The 16867-nt window shown below is 37.6% G+C and overlaps 1 protein-coding gene across 2 annotated transcripts in view; it reads right to left on the reverse strand.

Annotated features, from left to right (window-relative positions):
• Nucleotides 1–16867, reverse strand: part of ARHGEF28 (Rho guanine nucleotide exchange factor 28) — a 332396-nt gene that overhangs the window by 59166 nt on the left and 256363 nt on the right. For both annotated transcript variants that reach the window (XM_023207973.1, XM_023207974.2), the window contains 9 exons: nucleotides 15642–15697; nucleotides 14501–14549; nucleotides 12482–12626; nucleotides 12274–12401; nucleotides 10292–10432; nucleotides 7285–7532; nucleotides 4139–4261; nucleotides 2846–2963; nucleotides 670–924 (listed from right to left, as the gene is read on the reverse strand). In XM_023207973.1, coding sequence (XP_023063741.1) covers nucleotides 670–924; nucleotides 2846–2963; nucleotides 4139–4261; nucleotides 7285–7532; nucleotides 10292–10432; nucleotides 12274–12401; nucleotides 12482–12626; nucleotides 14501–14549; nucleotides 15642–15697 — 1263 coding nt within the window. The remainder of the gene's footprint in view (nucleotides 1–669; nucleotides 925–2845; nucleotides 2964–4138; nucleotides 4262–7284; nucleotides 7533–10291; nucleotides 10433–12273; nucleotides 12402–12481; nucleotides 12627–14500; nucleotides 14550–15641; nucleotides 15698–16867) is intronic.

Here is a 16867-nt window from a genome sequence, read left to right on the forward strand (position 1 = left end):
CTCTGGGAGGAGACATGAGCATTTGTAATGTTTTTAAGCTCCGGAGGTGATTCTAGTGTGTGGCCAGGGTGAGAAAGCCTGGGTTAGGCAGTGTGATAGCTAATAATGAGTCCTTAAGAAATGGAATTATCTGCTTTAGACTCCTGAACAGCGTCAAGTTCGTGCCAGTTAGCAAACAGTAGCACTGAGGAAGAGCTTAAACCAGTGTCAGCAGGTGTGTGGATGTAGTCTATTAGTCAGTAACAAAGATGACATTCAGAGTTCTATTTATTTCTCCCGTCCATGGTCTGACAGCCCTAGGCTGTATTGACACGCAACAGACCCTAGGTGTGTAGGTGCACTGCCTTGATTTCAACACACCACAGTTACCAGAATAATTTTTCTGTGCCAACAATTAGCATAACTCTCAGTTCCTTTGATTTCAGACATCCCAAACTTGCAAATTCATAAAATATGTATAAAGGTTTTAGCTTGGGCAGCAAACTCCCATCAAAGATTTGTATCATTGGCCAGATTTGCCTACTGAAATTCACAAATCAATCTTTCAACTGACCTGAGGTTTGCGCATGTGTACCTGCAATTCTGAACTGTTTTTCTTTTGAAAATCTGTCCTCTGTTAAATGAATAATGTGTATGAAGGGAGGAATTGGTATGGTCGAGCCACAGTACCTTTGAAACGACCTGTAGCAGTTTTCCAGTAAACGAGGCCATCATACAACAGAGTCCTTTCTTCACTCATCAGTGCCTGCTTCCTAAACACATGTCCATTTTTGAGCTTCGTGTATGTTTTGTTTTCAATCTTATTTAGGATCTCAAGCCATTTTTGGTTTTTCTCATATTCATTGACTTTTAAATCCACTGTTGCAATCATGTCTTTAATTAAGCAAAGAGCTTTGCATAAGTCTTTATGTTCTTCGGTTCTTTCTGTGTGGGGAAAAAGAAACAAAACATTACTATATAATAAACCAGAGTACTAAGGAAGACAACTTTTTCTTTAGTTTAAAAATAGAGTTAAATACATCATCTAAACAATAAAAACCCCATAAGAAAAATGTTGGATGAAACTTATATCCCCAGCCTGGGCAACATGGCAAAACCCTGTCTCTACCAAAAATGATACAAAAATTAGCCGGGCATGGTGGTGTGAGCCTTTTGTCCAGCTACTCAAGAGGCTGAGGTGGGAGGATGGTTTGAGCCTGGGAGGTAGAGGTTGCAGGGAGCCAAGATTGTACCACTGCATTCCAGCCTACGAGACAGAGCAAGACTCTGTCTCAATAATAATAATAATTAAATCCTATAGTATCACTCTGTACCTCCCCCCCACCAAAAGATGTTAAAATATTTTATTATGAAAGGTTTGCATTATTAAATGTGCTTCAGCTGACACATTGTCCTTCAGCTGACAGTAGGATGTCTGAATTCTAGGGATGAGTCTGAGCTTCCCCCAGGGCAGGAAATGTGTAATATACTAACTTAGGCCTTCCTTCCACCTTCTTAGACATAGGTAATCAATAATCCTCATGCCAACTTTCTTAAAACTTAAGCCAGCTGTGGGGCCAAGCCAGTAATACTCTCAGAGTCACAGGGTGATATGAACAAGCCTCAGAATCATTTATATTCCTTGATCCCTTCCTCCATAAAATTAATATTCAAAATCATACTTTATAACTGCATTAGCATAAATCTGAATATATTACTACTATAATTAAACCATTTTCTTTGACCATTTTCTTTAAAATTAAATATTTTAATTTCTGATGGGCACCATGAAAATATTTTCTTTTACCAAGTGCTGTGCTAATAGATAAATCAGCCATGCTCATACCAAGAGCAAATAATTATTGATTTCAGTTGTTATTCTTTAAAATACTGGCTACCTGCTCTTGTCTCTAGATTATCTTATGAAAATACTCTGAAGGAGTTTCTGAAGCAGCCTCCTGAAACTCCATATAAAAGTATATTTGGTGATAAAGACCACCTAGTTGATGTTTACTGAGGCAACTGGAACTGAAAGGTAATGTTTCATGTCATTTTGTAGTGGAGATAACTGAGGCTCAGTTGATAATCTGCCCAGTGAGTGAGTGGCAGAGCTGAGTATATACAATGCAACACAAGTGTACAAAATTCCAAACCCAAGCCCTTTTTAACATAACACGCTACCACCCTAATAATAATCTTTACTCAAGATCAATATGTTAGCTTGAGGATCAGACCATTTTATTTATTCATTCATGGCATTGATGTCTTTATTTATTGATCATCTAGTCTGTACCAGCCATTGCATTAGACATTGAAGATCCAGCTGTAAACCAGACAGACACAGGTCTTATAGATCCCACAAGGAGCTTACAGACCAGCCATGTGCATTCATAGCTTCTTAAAAGATGCCCATATGTTACTCCCTGGAACTTGATGAATTGACAGGGTCAAAAATAGATCCTTCTTATAATCCCTCTCAACTTAGTAACTGATTGCTTGGGACAGTTGACATTTCGTGATAGGATCAATAGCATGTTTCATCAGACTGTTGTGAAGGTAATAGGAAAATAAGGAAGAGGAGGTAGTAAGAAAGCCCAGTGGTGGGGAAAATAAAGAGGGGAAAGGCAGGTTCAAAGGAGAAGCCAGCTTGGTTTGGGCTACCTGTAGAAATTCAGACTATTATCCATGCTGCAATATAAAAGATAACTTCTAAAAATGAATCCAAATTCTAAGGCTTTAACTGTTTCTCCATCATGAAACTCTTTATGAATCAGACACCACAAACATTTATGCCTGTTTAGAACACCTCAGCTATGTTTAAAACTAATAAGAGAGGCAAATGTTTATCCCACAAATCACAACTTACCCTTTGTGTACTGCAATATCCTTTCCACCAAGACAGGGTATTTTGTAATACGCTGAGTGACCAACAGAATGCATTCTGGAATTCCTCGGCGTCGAGCCAAAAGATTACTATTTCGGAGCTTAAAAAATACATACATTTTATATACACAAATTCTACCTGTATTTACTTTTCACGTGTGAATTTAACAATACAAAGAATCTGCAAGAGTACAATTTTATGCAGACTTAACATTCATTGTTATCAAAAGGATGCATTATCACTAATTTAAATTGTATATTTTGTCATAAATTTTCATACCCCAACTCTCCAAGATTTTAAGAAGTTTCAAGTTACTCTGATGTATTTGTAGTTAATTCCAAAAGAAGTTCCAATACTTCTAAGTGTCTTGATTTATAAATAGCAAAATTTTTGAAAAATAATCACAAATCAAAGTCAGACTTTGAACATCAGTTTGCAGTTTACCATTTGTTTTCCCAACAGGTCTTCCTCCACATTTGCTGTTATTCATTACAGCCCTTAGAGTTCCCTCGAATCAGGACAACTTTTTTTCTAAAAAATATCAAAGTATTCCTCATAGCATTCAAGTCCTCAACTCACATTTATGTGGGAAAAAAGGGAGAAAATCTGGTAGCAACCTTAACATGACATAAAAATTTAGAATCCAGGAAACTTTATAAGACAAATTTCTTCAACAAATAAATCAGAAGAAAAAAAGGGTGGGATAACATTCAAATTAAAAGAGATTTAAGAGATATAACAACCTCATACAATATGTGAACCTTGGTCAGATCCTGATTTAAGTAATCCAATTTTATGAGATAATCAGTGAAATTTTAAGATATCAAAAATTATGGTTAGTTTATTTGTATAATAATGTCATAATTTTTAAGGTTTTCATCTGGAGAAAAATATTACAGATGAAATTATATGATGTCATGAATCTGCTTCAAGCTAATTCAGAAGTGGAGTAGATTCTGTGTTTACTTTCACTTTGATTTTTCTGATATATAACTTGTCAGGGCATAAAACAGCTTCCCAGTATGTTACAAATATTCTCAGATAGTTGGAAGACATGACCTCACAAATATACAAAAGGAAATGATTTGGGGGCAATATCATTTGAGTCTTCAGAAAAAGAGACTTTACATCTCTGCCACAAATCTTCCACCTCCCTTCTTCTTCCCCTGAAAAGCATCATCTAGCTATGAAATTTGTTTAAATCATTAAGAAACAAGCATAAACTATTTCTCCATGCTGATTTATCACTTTGTAATAAACTTTTAAAATACTTGCCTTAATAAAATTCTGAAACTTTTTATTCTGCTGGAGTTCTTTAAAGAGGTTAACAGCTTCTTTATGATGGCTACAGAATTCTCCATATATTTTCTTCATTTTACTTGCATTTTCTTCTGAAAACTGGGAAGAACAGCATTTCAATAATGGTTTGTAAATTCAGTAAGTTCTAAACACACAAAAAATATGCAATTTTCATCTATTTCAAAAGAGTATTTGCAAATAAAAAAATAAATATTGTGGAGTTCCTGAACACAATCACTTATCTCCTCAGATATTTTTAAAATTAAAATAAAAGAAAGTTGAGTGGTAAAGGTCAACATAATATGATATTATATTGAACTAATATAATTATCAAATAGCCAAATAAAAAACATTTGATATATTTTATTCTCTTCTTAGTTTTTAATACAAATTTATAATTTCAATTTATAGTTTTAATTCTTTTATAGATTGAAAGAAAAGTATATGGCAACATTTGGGCGCCTTCAGGAAGGTCTGGCACCACCACCCCCCCCCAAAAAAAAATCACTCATTTGGCATTTACACTGGCTAATGACCATGTCTATAGACTCAGTCCTTAGCAGGGATTTTTGCTTTTTTGTTCACACATTACAAGTAGATCAAGGGCAGGCTATCATTAGCCAAAATGAAAGAGACCAGTGAATAATAAGACTGCCTGTTTATTGGCTAATGAAGAGAAGCAGAGATGTGCGCTGGATGTTTCAATAAGTCTTACCTGTAGAAAAACACCTATAGAAAATCCACATAGGAATCAACTTAGAATCATAAAGTGGTGTGAAGAGAACTAGCTGAATGACTTGAAAGCCATTTTTTTAGACTGTGATGGCCTTACATGCACATGTACACACTGAAGAACATTGTAATGGAAACCAGAACACATCCACCCTCTTAAAAGTACTTAAAATTTACATCACAACCTCTTATCTTTTCGTCTTTGCTTATATGAATGTGTGGGGCCAATAAGCCTCAAATGATAATTCTTAAATGACTTACAATCATTCAAAAAAATTACTTGAGTACAAATCTAACAAAACACATATATGACTCATATAGTAAAAACTATACAATGCCAGTGAAAGATGACAAAAATCTAAATAAATGAAGTGCTATTCGATGTACATGGATTAGAAGACTCAAAATAGTAAAGATGTCAATTTTCTCCAAACTGATAGTTTTAATACAATTCTTAACAAAATCCCAGTATGCTTTTTAAAAATATAAATAAGACTATTCTAGAATATATATGAAAAGGCAAAAGAACTAGAATAGCTAAAACAATTTTGGAAAAAATAATAAAGTGGAAGGACTCAGTCTTCTAAGATTATATAGCTACAGTTATTAAGACTATGGAAAGATAGACCCATATATCAGTGAAACAAAATAAGAACCCAGATACCCACATGATTTTGACAAAAGTGGAAAAGCAATTAGACAGAGGAAGAATAGCCTTTTCAACGAATGGCCCTGGAGCAACTGGACATCCATAGACAAAAAGAAAAAAAACAACAACAACAACCCTCAACCTAACCTAAGTCTTATAATCTGCACAAAAAGTAACTCAAAATGCGACACACACTTAAATGTAAAACATCAAACTGTAAAACTTTTTTTTTTTTTTTGAGACAGGGTGCCACTTCTGATGCCCAGGCTGGAGTGCAGTGGTAGGATCTTGGCACACTGCAATCTCAACTTCCCAGGCTCAAGAGATCTGCCCACCTCAGCCCACAAATAGCTGGGACTACAGGTGCGTATTACCACACCCAGCTAATTTTTATATTTTTTGTAGGGACGGGGATTCATCATGTTGCCCATGCTGGTCTCAAACTCTCGAGCTCAAGTGATCCATCCACCTCGGCCCCCCAAAGTGCCGGGCTTACAGGCATGCGCCAACGTGCCCAGCCAAAACTGTAAATCCTTTTTTAAAAATAGGAGAAAATGTCTGAGACCTAGGGCTAGACAAAGAATCCTTAAACTTGAAACAACAGCACAATTCTTAAGAGGAAAAACTAATAAACTAGACTTCATCAAAACTAGAAAATGAGAAGACAAGTTACAGATTTGGAGAAAGTTTGTCAGTCACATATCTGACAAGAACTAATGTCTAGAATATGTAAACAAACCTTAATATTCATCAATAAGAAAACAAACAATCCAATTAGAACATGAGCAAAAGACATAAACAGAAATGTCACTGAAAGGGATATACAGATGGCAAATAAGCACATGAAAAGATATTTAATATCATTAGCCATGAGGGAAGTGCAACTTGAACCACAATGAGATATTACTTTATACCTCTTAAAATAGCCAAAATTAAAAAACAGTGGCAATATCAGATGCTGGTGAGGATGTACAGAAACTGGATTACTTGCACAGTGTTGATGAGAATGTAAAATGGTACAACCACTCTGGAAAACAGTTAGCAGTTTCTTACAAAACTGAACATACAACTCCCATACAACCCAGAAATTGCATTCCTGGGCATTTATCCCAGAAAAAAATGAAAGCTTAGGTTTGCACCAAAATCTGCACATGAGTGTTCATAGCAGCTTTATTTATAACAGCTAAAAACTGGAAACAAGAAGAGATCCTTCAATAAGTGAATGAGTAAATGGTGACACATCAATAGCATGGAATACTACTCAGCATAACTCCCCCATTTTCTGCATACAGACCAACAGCTGGATTCCATTGCTGTAAATGACAGGACGAAACAGCTTCAAAAAACAGTACATTTGGAGAAGATGGCATTCTAGCATCTACCTAGGGAAAGCTATGCTAAAGCAACTGCAGATGGAGCTCCCTGCCTTTCCAAGTGTTGCAGACCACTGTAAAACGTGACATTCAGGTGAATTCCTGATTGTTTTCCCCTAAGTGGCCCATTCATTCAGTAAATATTTATAGTACCATGCACTGTTCCAGGTGCTAAAATATAGCAGTAATCAAATAGCCAAGAATCCCTGCCTTACTGGGACTTACAAGCTAATGATGGTCAATACATCCTCAGAATGTCACTATGAATGTTTCAAAATATCATTTTTTAAATCTTGTTGATGAAAGGGCAGATTTTGATTCAAATCCCACTTACGTCATAAAGGTCAAGGACTTTAAGCCTTTCTTACCTGTTGTACCAGAATATCTCCAATTCGGTCGATCACAAAATTCCTGTCGCTGCCGGCACAGGATTCCTGCCTTCGTTCCTTCATACTGTAGAAGAAAAGCCTGTGGATTTCAAGCAACTCATCTAAACAGGGGAAAATTTTATCCACGGTGCTGTGGTCCAGCTGCAGCTCCTCTTTCATGCCTTTCCTGAAGATCTCAGACATGATGAACAGGGTCTGGATGTGATGCATCTCTGTTTGCATTAGCTCTGAAATGTGTGAGCACACATAAACCTTAAGCTTTAAAAAGCAAGTATCACTATTAAACTAAATTAGTAACTTAACACTATATGTTACACAAATAAAAAAGAAATGTTTAAGAATATCAAGAATATTCCAACATAAAAGTCAGCATTAAACATTTCATTCACCCTAAAATATTAAACCATTTTCTTTTATCCAGATATTAAAGAGGATATATATGTCAGGTCCAATATACAAGAATCTAATGTATCTGAAACTCAATAATATAACTAGCTAGGATCTTTAGATACCTTCAGCTAGGATGTAGGTCTTATTCCAACCTGAATGCCCTTTAAAATACAACTTAGTTTGTTGCCTTCCTTTCTTCCTTTCTTTGTTTAGTTTTTATCATTGAGCAGGAGCACAATTAATTTGGTGAAATGAATGGAACTAAATAAAGGTCTTCAATGCAGAAAACCATAAGTCCTTTCTATTGCAGAATCTGTCTCCAAAATTCCACTTTCTCCAGGGGAAAACAATGCATCACAATCAATCAAAGGATACCATCAAGAAAGTGGAACGACAACCCACAGAATGGGAGAAAATATTTGTAAATAATTTATCTGATAAGGAACTTGTATCTAGAATATATATTTTTAAAAATCTTGTAACTCAACAATATAAATAAATAAATAACCAATTCAAAAATGGTCAAAGGATTTGAACAGATGTTTCTCCAAAAGGATATACAAATGGCCAATAAGAACATAAAAAGATGCTCAATGCCATTAGCTATTGGGGACATGCAAATCAAAACCAAAATGAGACATCACTTCACACACATTAGGATAATTATAATAAAAAAGCAATAAACAAGTGTTGGTTAGGAGGCAGAGAAAATGGAGGCCTCATACATTGCTGGTGGGAATGCAAAATGGTATAGCTGCTTTGGAAAACAGTCTGGCAGTTTCTCAAGTGATTAAACATAAAGCTACTGTAAGACCCCAAAAGCAGAAAAACCGAAAATGTCCATCAATTGATTAGATAAACAAAATAGAATATTCATCATCTATTAAAAGGAATGGTGTACCCATACGTATTACAACTAGGATGAACCTTAAAAACAGTATGCTAAGTGACAAAAGTCTGCCACAAAGGACCACATATTGTACCATTCATGTAGAATGTCTAGAATAGGCAAATCTGTAGAGACAGAGAGTAGATTAGTGTTTGCCGGAGGCTGGCGGAAGGGGTAAATGGGGAGTGACTGGTAACATGTACAAGATTTTTGAAGTGATGAAGATATTCTGAAATTAGACAGGACCTGATGGCTACACAACTTTGTGAATATACTAAAAACTACTAGATTGTGTACTTGTAAAGGAGTGAATTTTGAGCAGGTGAATTATATCTCAATTTTTAAAACGCATCAGGAGAGAAAATAACAACTCACAATTTACAGGTGCACCAAGAGTACTAGTTGCACATTAATTAGTATTTCCAAACTTACTGCAAGTTTTGGGAAAGAACCTTAAATATTAGCCATGGAGAGTCAGCAAGTCTAAACGTAGCTTTAATATTTTATCAAAAATAAAAATTTCTTTAATTGGAAATCCACTAACTTTGAATTATTATTTCCTGTCATGTTTTTAGTGCCTACTCTATGCTAAGCACTTACCTATATCATTTCATTTAATCTTTTAACCCAGAAAATAGGAATGATTTTCCTCATCTTTAAAAGAAAAACAGTGAGGAAGAGAGGGTAAAGAATTCGCCCAGGAACACAAGCCTTTCTGACACAAAAGGCCATGTAATAATTCATTCCAATGGGTTAGATTATCTTTAATAATATGAAATTGAGAGGTAAATGAAGAAAATTGACAGAATATAAATTGCCTAAGAAATACTAAAAGGGACATCTTCCTTTCCAAAGTAACTCACACCTACACAGCTCTTGACAGATTTCTAAGCACACTCGTACACCACCTCACCTCATGTCCAAAACCACCACCTGAGGCAGGTGACAAGGTATCCTAACTGCCTATGGACTTTGGGGCCCATATTTGCATACACAGGATTAGTGAAAAGACCCAGTGTTATCTTTAAAGTAGGGCATCTTCTTGGAACCACATTTTGGCATCTACTTTGTACTTGAAATTTTTCAAAGTTTCATTTTTTTCCTAGTCTACAATTTAATTTTCCCCAATCCAGAATGCCTTCATCCCAAATAGCATGACAAAATACAGTCTCACCACATGTGAATTCTGTACTCAGGATGGCAGCACACAGTCAAACCCTGCCCTAACCCAGGTGCAGCTACTCGGACTGCCCCTGGTCTCTGTGAATGGCTGGTGTATGCAGCCAAACTGGAAGGCCATTTGCAATAGCCCTACATTAAAATATGTGAAGGTGCACTGCAGTTCTTATATAAAAGATGTAAGAGTATAGGCCAAACCAAAGCAAACTTGAAAGGAATATGGGAAATAACATTTGCTCTGTGCCAGGTACATATTATGCCTCATTGCAATCTCAAAACAGTATTTAAAACCTGAGTATTATTAGGTTATTGCAAAACCGACTGCAGTTTTTGCTATTACTTTTAATATTATCTGCATTTTACAGATGGAGAAACTAAGGTCGAGGTGATTTAAATAATTTGTCTGTGATCAGGTAAATAGAAAATGATAGAACTGAGATTTTACCCAACTCTGTACAGTTGCAAATTTCATGTTCTCTTCTCTGTACCACACTGCTTCAACCCAAAAAGCATATTTGAAATGCTTACCAAAAATGACATCCTGTCTTTTGATGACATCCTTCTCCTGCCTATTACAAAATGAGGGATCCACCACAAGACTCCAAGATTCTGCTTCAAACTCCCGGGCATCACTGCTGAGGTCACTCCACAGAGAAGAATCCACAACATCTAATGTGTGTTTAGAAAAGAAAAGCCAGAAGTATAATAACGCAGCACAAATACACCTTCGTAAGTCTACGGATTCCTCACCCTAAATAAATCTGCTATGAACATGGAAACTATTAAACCAAAACATATTAACATGGAGTGAAACACTTTTTTTTTTTTTTATTTTTGAGACAGAGTCTCTCTCTGTCACACAGGCTGGAGTGCAATGGTGCGATAGCTCACTGCAACCTCCGCCTCCCAGGTTCAAGCAATTCACCTGCCTCAGCCTCCCGAGTAGCAAGGATTACAGGCATGTGCCACCACAACTGGCTTAGTTTTTATATTTTTGGTAGAGATGGGCTTTCACCATGTTGGCCAGGATGGTCTTGAACTCCTGACCTCAAGTGATCCGCCCGCCTCAGCCTCCCAAAGTGCTAGGATTACAGGCCTGAGCCACCGTGCCCAGCCAGAGTAAAAACTTCTTAAAACTGGACTGATGAAATGGTCCAAATTAAGACAGCTTTCATGAACGCAAAGAAGAATCAGATATTTAAAAAGAGTGAGTGTTTATATGGAGGAAAAAAGACATTTGAAGATTCTTTTGCTTGTTTTGGCCTGCTCTATTTTAGTTTTATTTTTGGTAACCTACAGAGTCTGTAATGTGTGTACACAATCTTGAACACATGAACTTCTTCTGCTCTGGGTTATTTTGCACCGTTTACTAAAATCTGAATTGTGTACTCATCCATTTGATTTGCTCTTGACTTGCTAAGACACAAAGCAGTGTGTAAGTACTTGAGTCACAAATGAGTGCAGATTTTTCTGATAAAATTACAAACAAACCACACATACATACATGCAACCCTCCCCCGCCTCTCCCCTCACACACACTCCTCAGGAAAACTAAACCCTATTTACCCAACGGCACTCATTAGAGAGGTTCCAGCTCAGAGCAGTACAAATGAGATGACAATGAATTTAAAGACTTAAGATTAAAATAAAACAGATTCCTGGGGCAGAGTCCACTCCTCTCTCTTGTCACTACTCTCTTTCCATTTGTTTTTCCTTCTTACTGGTGCAGCTTGGATACAAAAACCAATTCCCTAGATTAAGTACTGCCCTATAAAATACACTTTAAAAAAATGCTTTAATGGCTGGGCACAGTGGCTCATGCCTGTAATCCTAGCACTTTGAGAGGCCGAGGCAGTTGGATCACCTGAGGTCAGGAGTTCAAGACCAGCCTGGCCAATGTGGTGAAACCCCATCTCTACAAACAATACAAAAATTAGCTGGGGGTGGTGATGTGCACCTGTAGTCCCAGCTACTCGGGAGGCTGTGGCAGGAGAATCGCTTGAACCTGGGAGCTGGAGGTTGCAGTGAGCCGAGATCATACCACTGCACTCCAGCATAGGCAAGAGTGAGACTCCATCTCAAAACAAAATGTTTTTATTCCCCTAGGAGGCAACAGACGGGGTAAGTATCTCAGAGATCCAAAGAAGACCAGTCTCAACTAACTAAAGTATGTTTTGATATAGGATCCTATTCCAATTCATCAATGGCTAGAAAACATTTTTAATAATAAGCACATAATACATTTCATTCTCCTCATTATGCTTGTGACATTCTTTTAGTAATATGTCTATTTAAAATTTACATCATATTTCCTTGGTCACCATCTGGTTGTCTCCTCTGGGGCTAAATTTTCATTCTTTTAAAAAGTAGAACCTGTACCAAAGAGACACCCTGAAACAGACTTCATTGAAAAAGGAAAAAAAATGCTTCAATCTTATTTCCTTCAGAAAATATCCTTTTGGCAAATGCTAACAAAAACACAAATAAATGGAAGTGTGTCTTCTCCTCACCTTCCATTATGAAAGACTCTGTAGAGGGAGAAGAGCCCATGGACTGTAGCAGCTCATCAGAATGAGACCTGCTTCTGCAGCTGTTACTGTCACTCTCAGACTCCAAGGATGTGGCTGACCTCCTGAAGCTAGGAGAGAGGGAGGGGAGCAAAGTTAGCCCCAGCAGCCTCTCTGAGCCATTAACATGTAAAAACACACTCAGCCTTACCTTTCCAAGGTGGTGCCTGGAACACTTCTGGACAATGGATGAACCTGTCCCACAGTCTCCCTCTTTCCAGTCGGCAATCCAACAGGCATGGAGGAAGAAGGGTGCAAGGAGAGACCAGGCTGTGGGATGTCTCTAAAGGAAGAATCTGGAAATCGGAACAGATGCTTCATGTGGTTTCCAGGTCAGTAATTACAAGTAAAAGTAGTCACTTAAAAGCCAGAAAGCTAAACCCTGCAATGACCACTTGTAATCTGTCGCATGCTCTGCCTTAAAACCAGCCTCCCTGCTACATCCTGACCCTTGCTCCTAGTGTCCCTTTCATTTGACACCCTCCTGACACCCATGCTGCAGGCCTGCTTCTGCATCTCCACTTGGAGACTGTGGGTGTTTTGGATTGCACAAACAAACAAGACAATGGAATGGGGAAATACTGTGCCAGCTTTCCCATAAATCACTGCTTGTACTCCTTGGAGCCAGCTTTAAACAGTTGCAAGGTGTTATTAGTACTGTTACTGAATGCATATTGTGTGTATAAACAAGCATCCACACATGGAGAACACATCAATGGAATGGAATGATGCTGGAGAGCCTATTCTTCATGGTATAAGGATCTCAGGCAAATGAAACCTGAAAGCCAAGCTGAGCTATTCTCTCTTACACTTGGAAAACTAAATAGGGCTTCTGTATTTTTCTGGTCAGTTCTAAAATATTTCTGGGCAGAGATGCATTTACATTTGATGTGTACTATAAATGACTCAGAAGACATTTCAGTCCCATATTACAGCTGTGTAGCATATACATTCTCAAGCAAAAGGGGAAAAACACTAACATAGATCCCAGACATTACAAAGCATTTTACACACGCATAAGTTAGTTTTATTCTTACGACTTCCATGTGATGAGGAGTAATATATGGTATTTCATCAATTCTATATACTATTTTCACATTTAGCCCTATGAAAATGAGAAGTCCCTTATAACTAACATCATCAAAGGGACTTTTGGGGTCAAGGCAAGAGAGTGATGTGACAGCTGTTACTACCTACACCAACTTAACCTAATATAACGTTACATCCAATAGCATGTTACCACAAATTTGCATGCCTAATTGTCCCCGATTAAAGTGGTTTTAAAATATCAGTCACACTTTGTTACACGGAAATGAAAAGCTACCACGCACTTAAAATTCCTGCCACATGTCCAGCAACATAACTTTATGCAGAAGACATCACAAAATCTCTCACAATAAAGCAAGAGATTTTCCAATTTAGGAGACATTGGTGTGATTGGTTCTTGTATGCAATGTAAAGAACTGTCAAAGGGCACCAATTATTTTCAAGAGAAACTGCTTAAATTTCAGCAACATACACTTCAGGAAAAACACTGCCACCGAATTTTAAAATATGCAAACAAAACTCCAGTATGCCTTGAAATTTCACGGTCATTCTAAAGGTGCTAATGAGATCACAGCCTCAAGCACAGCTAATGAAACACCAGGTAACTATAATAATGGACAACAGAAACTGATAAGAATCTATAGACTCCAAATTTAAAGATTTTTTCCATCAAACGTTGCAATTCTTAAGAAGAATGTGGTGTGTATTTGTATAGACAAACATATTACTGCAATATTACTATACTATGCTACTGCTAGGAAAACAAAGTAATGTACATTTCATGTAGTATTTCTCTTTTCCTTGAAGGATTATTAATACATCAGCAGAGCATGTTCCACTAGACAGCATCTTAGAATTGAAGCAACATGGTAATACCTTCTCCTTATAGCCTTCTCTAATATAAAAGATCATATGGTGCACACAACACAAAAGTTCTTAGGCTGGCCTAGAAGTTGATAGCCTTCTTGACCACTTTATAAAACTAAAAATTATGCCAAGCATATGTTATGAAAGAAGAAATAACTGGATAAATGAGAAAACAAAAGGAGATATTTTTATAATGGAAAAATGTGTAGTATGTATTAAATTTTTTAAAGTTCTTGTCGTTTTCCACATCACTTACTTCCAAGGATGGTCTGTGGTTTGTTCTTGTTATATTTCTCTTGGAATCTCTGGTAAAGAATATTAGAAACACATGAAGTAAGATCAAAGTATCATTGGACTACAAGAATATCCACATAGTTACACAGAACAGGATTCTTATCTACATCATTTTTGTTATTTTATTTCCAAGAGGAATTCAAAGCGAAATACATTAAACGCAATGAAGAGTAAAATGTGATAAAATGCGCAAGTTATAATGAAGGGGGCCTCAAGAACATGTGCCTCGCCTCCTGAACACTCCTGGCTTCATTAAAAGCCTCGGGGAACCAGAGGTCTCCAGCTCACGTGTCCAGACCCAGGCTGAAAGTTCCTATCAATGCTGCCTTTCTCCTTCTTGTTTCTTTATACCTCCTGCTATCCCTCCTAACTATAGGAGACAACTACCTGGAGCATTGAAATGTCACCTTCAAAACAGCCCTCAACTCTGTAATCTGACACAATAATGTGTTCCTATCGACACAGAGGTTTGCAACTGCAAGTTTCCCCCTGAAGGATCATCATGCTCACTCACGTGCATCTGTGACATGACTACTGAGTGGAAAAGAAAGGAACAGAATCACAGACACCTTCACCTACTCAAGCCCATTCCCAACTACAGAGGACATTCTTCTAGTCCAGTGGTTCTCAAACTGAGGTCTCAGAACCAGCAGCAGCAGCATTACCTGCAAACTTGCTAGAAATGCACATTCTCAGGCCCCACCTCAGATCTATGGAATCAGAAATTCTGGAAGTGGGGCCCAGAAATCTGTGTTGTCACAGGTCTTTCAGTGATTGTGAGGCTTTCAGACATTTGTGACTTCCTACTCTGCTCTTCATTTGCGTGTACCCAGGGCTTGCACTGGTAAACCAAGCAGGTCTCTACAGAAAGCCTAACCTAGCCACAGCATATAACACAAATATCTGGACTTGAGCTTTCCTTCCATTTCTAACAGTGTACAGTTAAGCAAATAACTACATACTTTGAGCATATGTTATATTATCGCTATCATGATCATTTTAGAAATAAATCTACAGACGGTGATAAAAAAGAGTAAAAGCTCAAATAGATACTATGAAGCAACCATGCTAGATACAATATTCACAGATTACTGAGCAATTACCTTGGTGCATGGAGGTGCAGCATCTTTACAACCCTTGTGCACATTTGCATTACAGTCTGAAATAAAGGGAAAAGATACAAAAGCATCCATCTTACTTAATTAATCTGAAATTAATAAGACTACATCATGCTTTTATTGGTCATTATAAAAATAACACATAAACATTACGGATATCTGGAAAACTAAAGAAGGAAAGAAAAATATTTAAATCACATGTACCCTCACACCTCAAGCACAAGCAGACTGCTATTATTTTAATCTCTTTGGAGATATTTCTCCCCTTATGCACAGGATCTTATCAATTACTAAATCTGGAGTTAGGAATGATATATATTTGTGCGAATCTTCTGTGTCTCCCTGAGAACTCACTTCCTATTACATGTTTTACATTGCATGGGATTTCTGACACCTGGCTGGTAGTAACTCCCCACTCCCACATGGGGTAAAATGCCTATCACAACCAGAAGAAAGAAACTCTTCACAATGCTGAAAAAAAAAATGTATTGTGAGGTTTGGCAAGAATTCCTACTAACTAGAAGTTTTAGGTAGTCTAATTAAATGAGAAATGTTAGCCCTGTGCCCATTGTTTTATATCATAAAAGATCCCATGTTTTGTATCATAAAACAATGGACACATGTCATAAAACAATGTCATCTCACTGGAAGAATGTAAGGGAATGTAAGAATGTAAGGGAATACTTTCCCTGCCCCTTTCTGCCCACGAACACAGACACTGAGGCTGTCCTCATGGAAAGCTCCACTGTATGGGCACTGGTTGCTGCCAGGGTGCTGTCTTTGGGTCCTTTCCCCTCCCACCTCCACATCACCACCCCCCACACACTGTAGCACAGACGGAGGAGCCTGGGTGCATTGGAAATGTATGCAGAGGGAATCCTTCTGTGGGAGTGGAAGATCCCATGTTGGTCCATCGAAGCCACGCTGCATAAGTGCCACTGACCCACTGAGAACTGGGCAGGAAGCTGAGCCCTACAACTGTCCTCAGGCTGCAGGTCTGAAGAGGCATTTCAGTCAACACGCCAGTGGCCAGCAAGCAGGGCCCAAGGCTAATCTATGCATTGGCCCGGCTGATAAGTATCAGATTCAGACAGCCCTCTCCTCATGGCAGAGTGACTAAATAATAGAGAAAATGTAGACGCCGTAAGATACCACAGAACAAAGTTACACCAACAACTCACCAGAAGAAGCAGCCACTGAATACTAGATCC

This window comes from Piliocolobus tephrosceles, chromosome 4 (genome assembly GCF_002776525.5).
Source record: "Piliocolobus tephrosceles isolate RC106 chromosome 4, ASM277652v3, whole genome shotgun sequence".
Classification (NCBI taxonomy): domain Eukaryota; kingdom Metazoa; phylum Chordata; class Mammalia; order Primates; family Cercopithecidae; genus Piliocolobus; species Piliocolobus tephrosceles.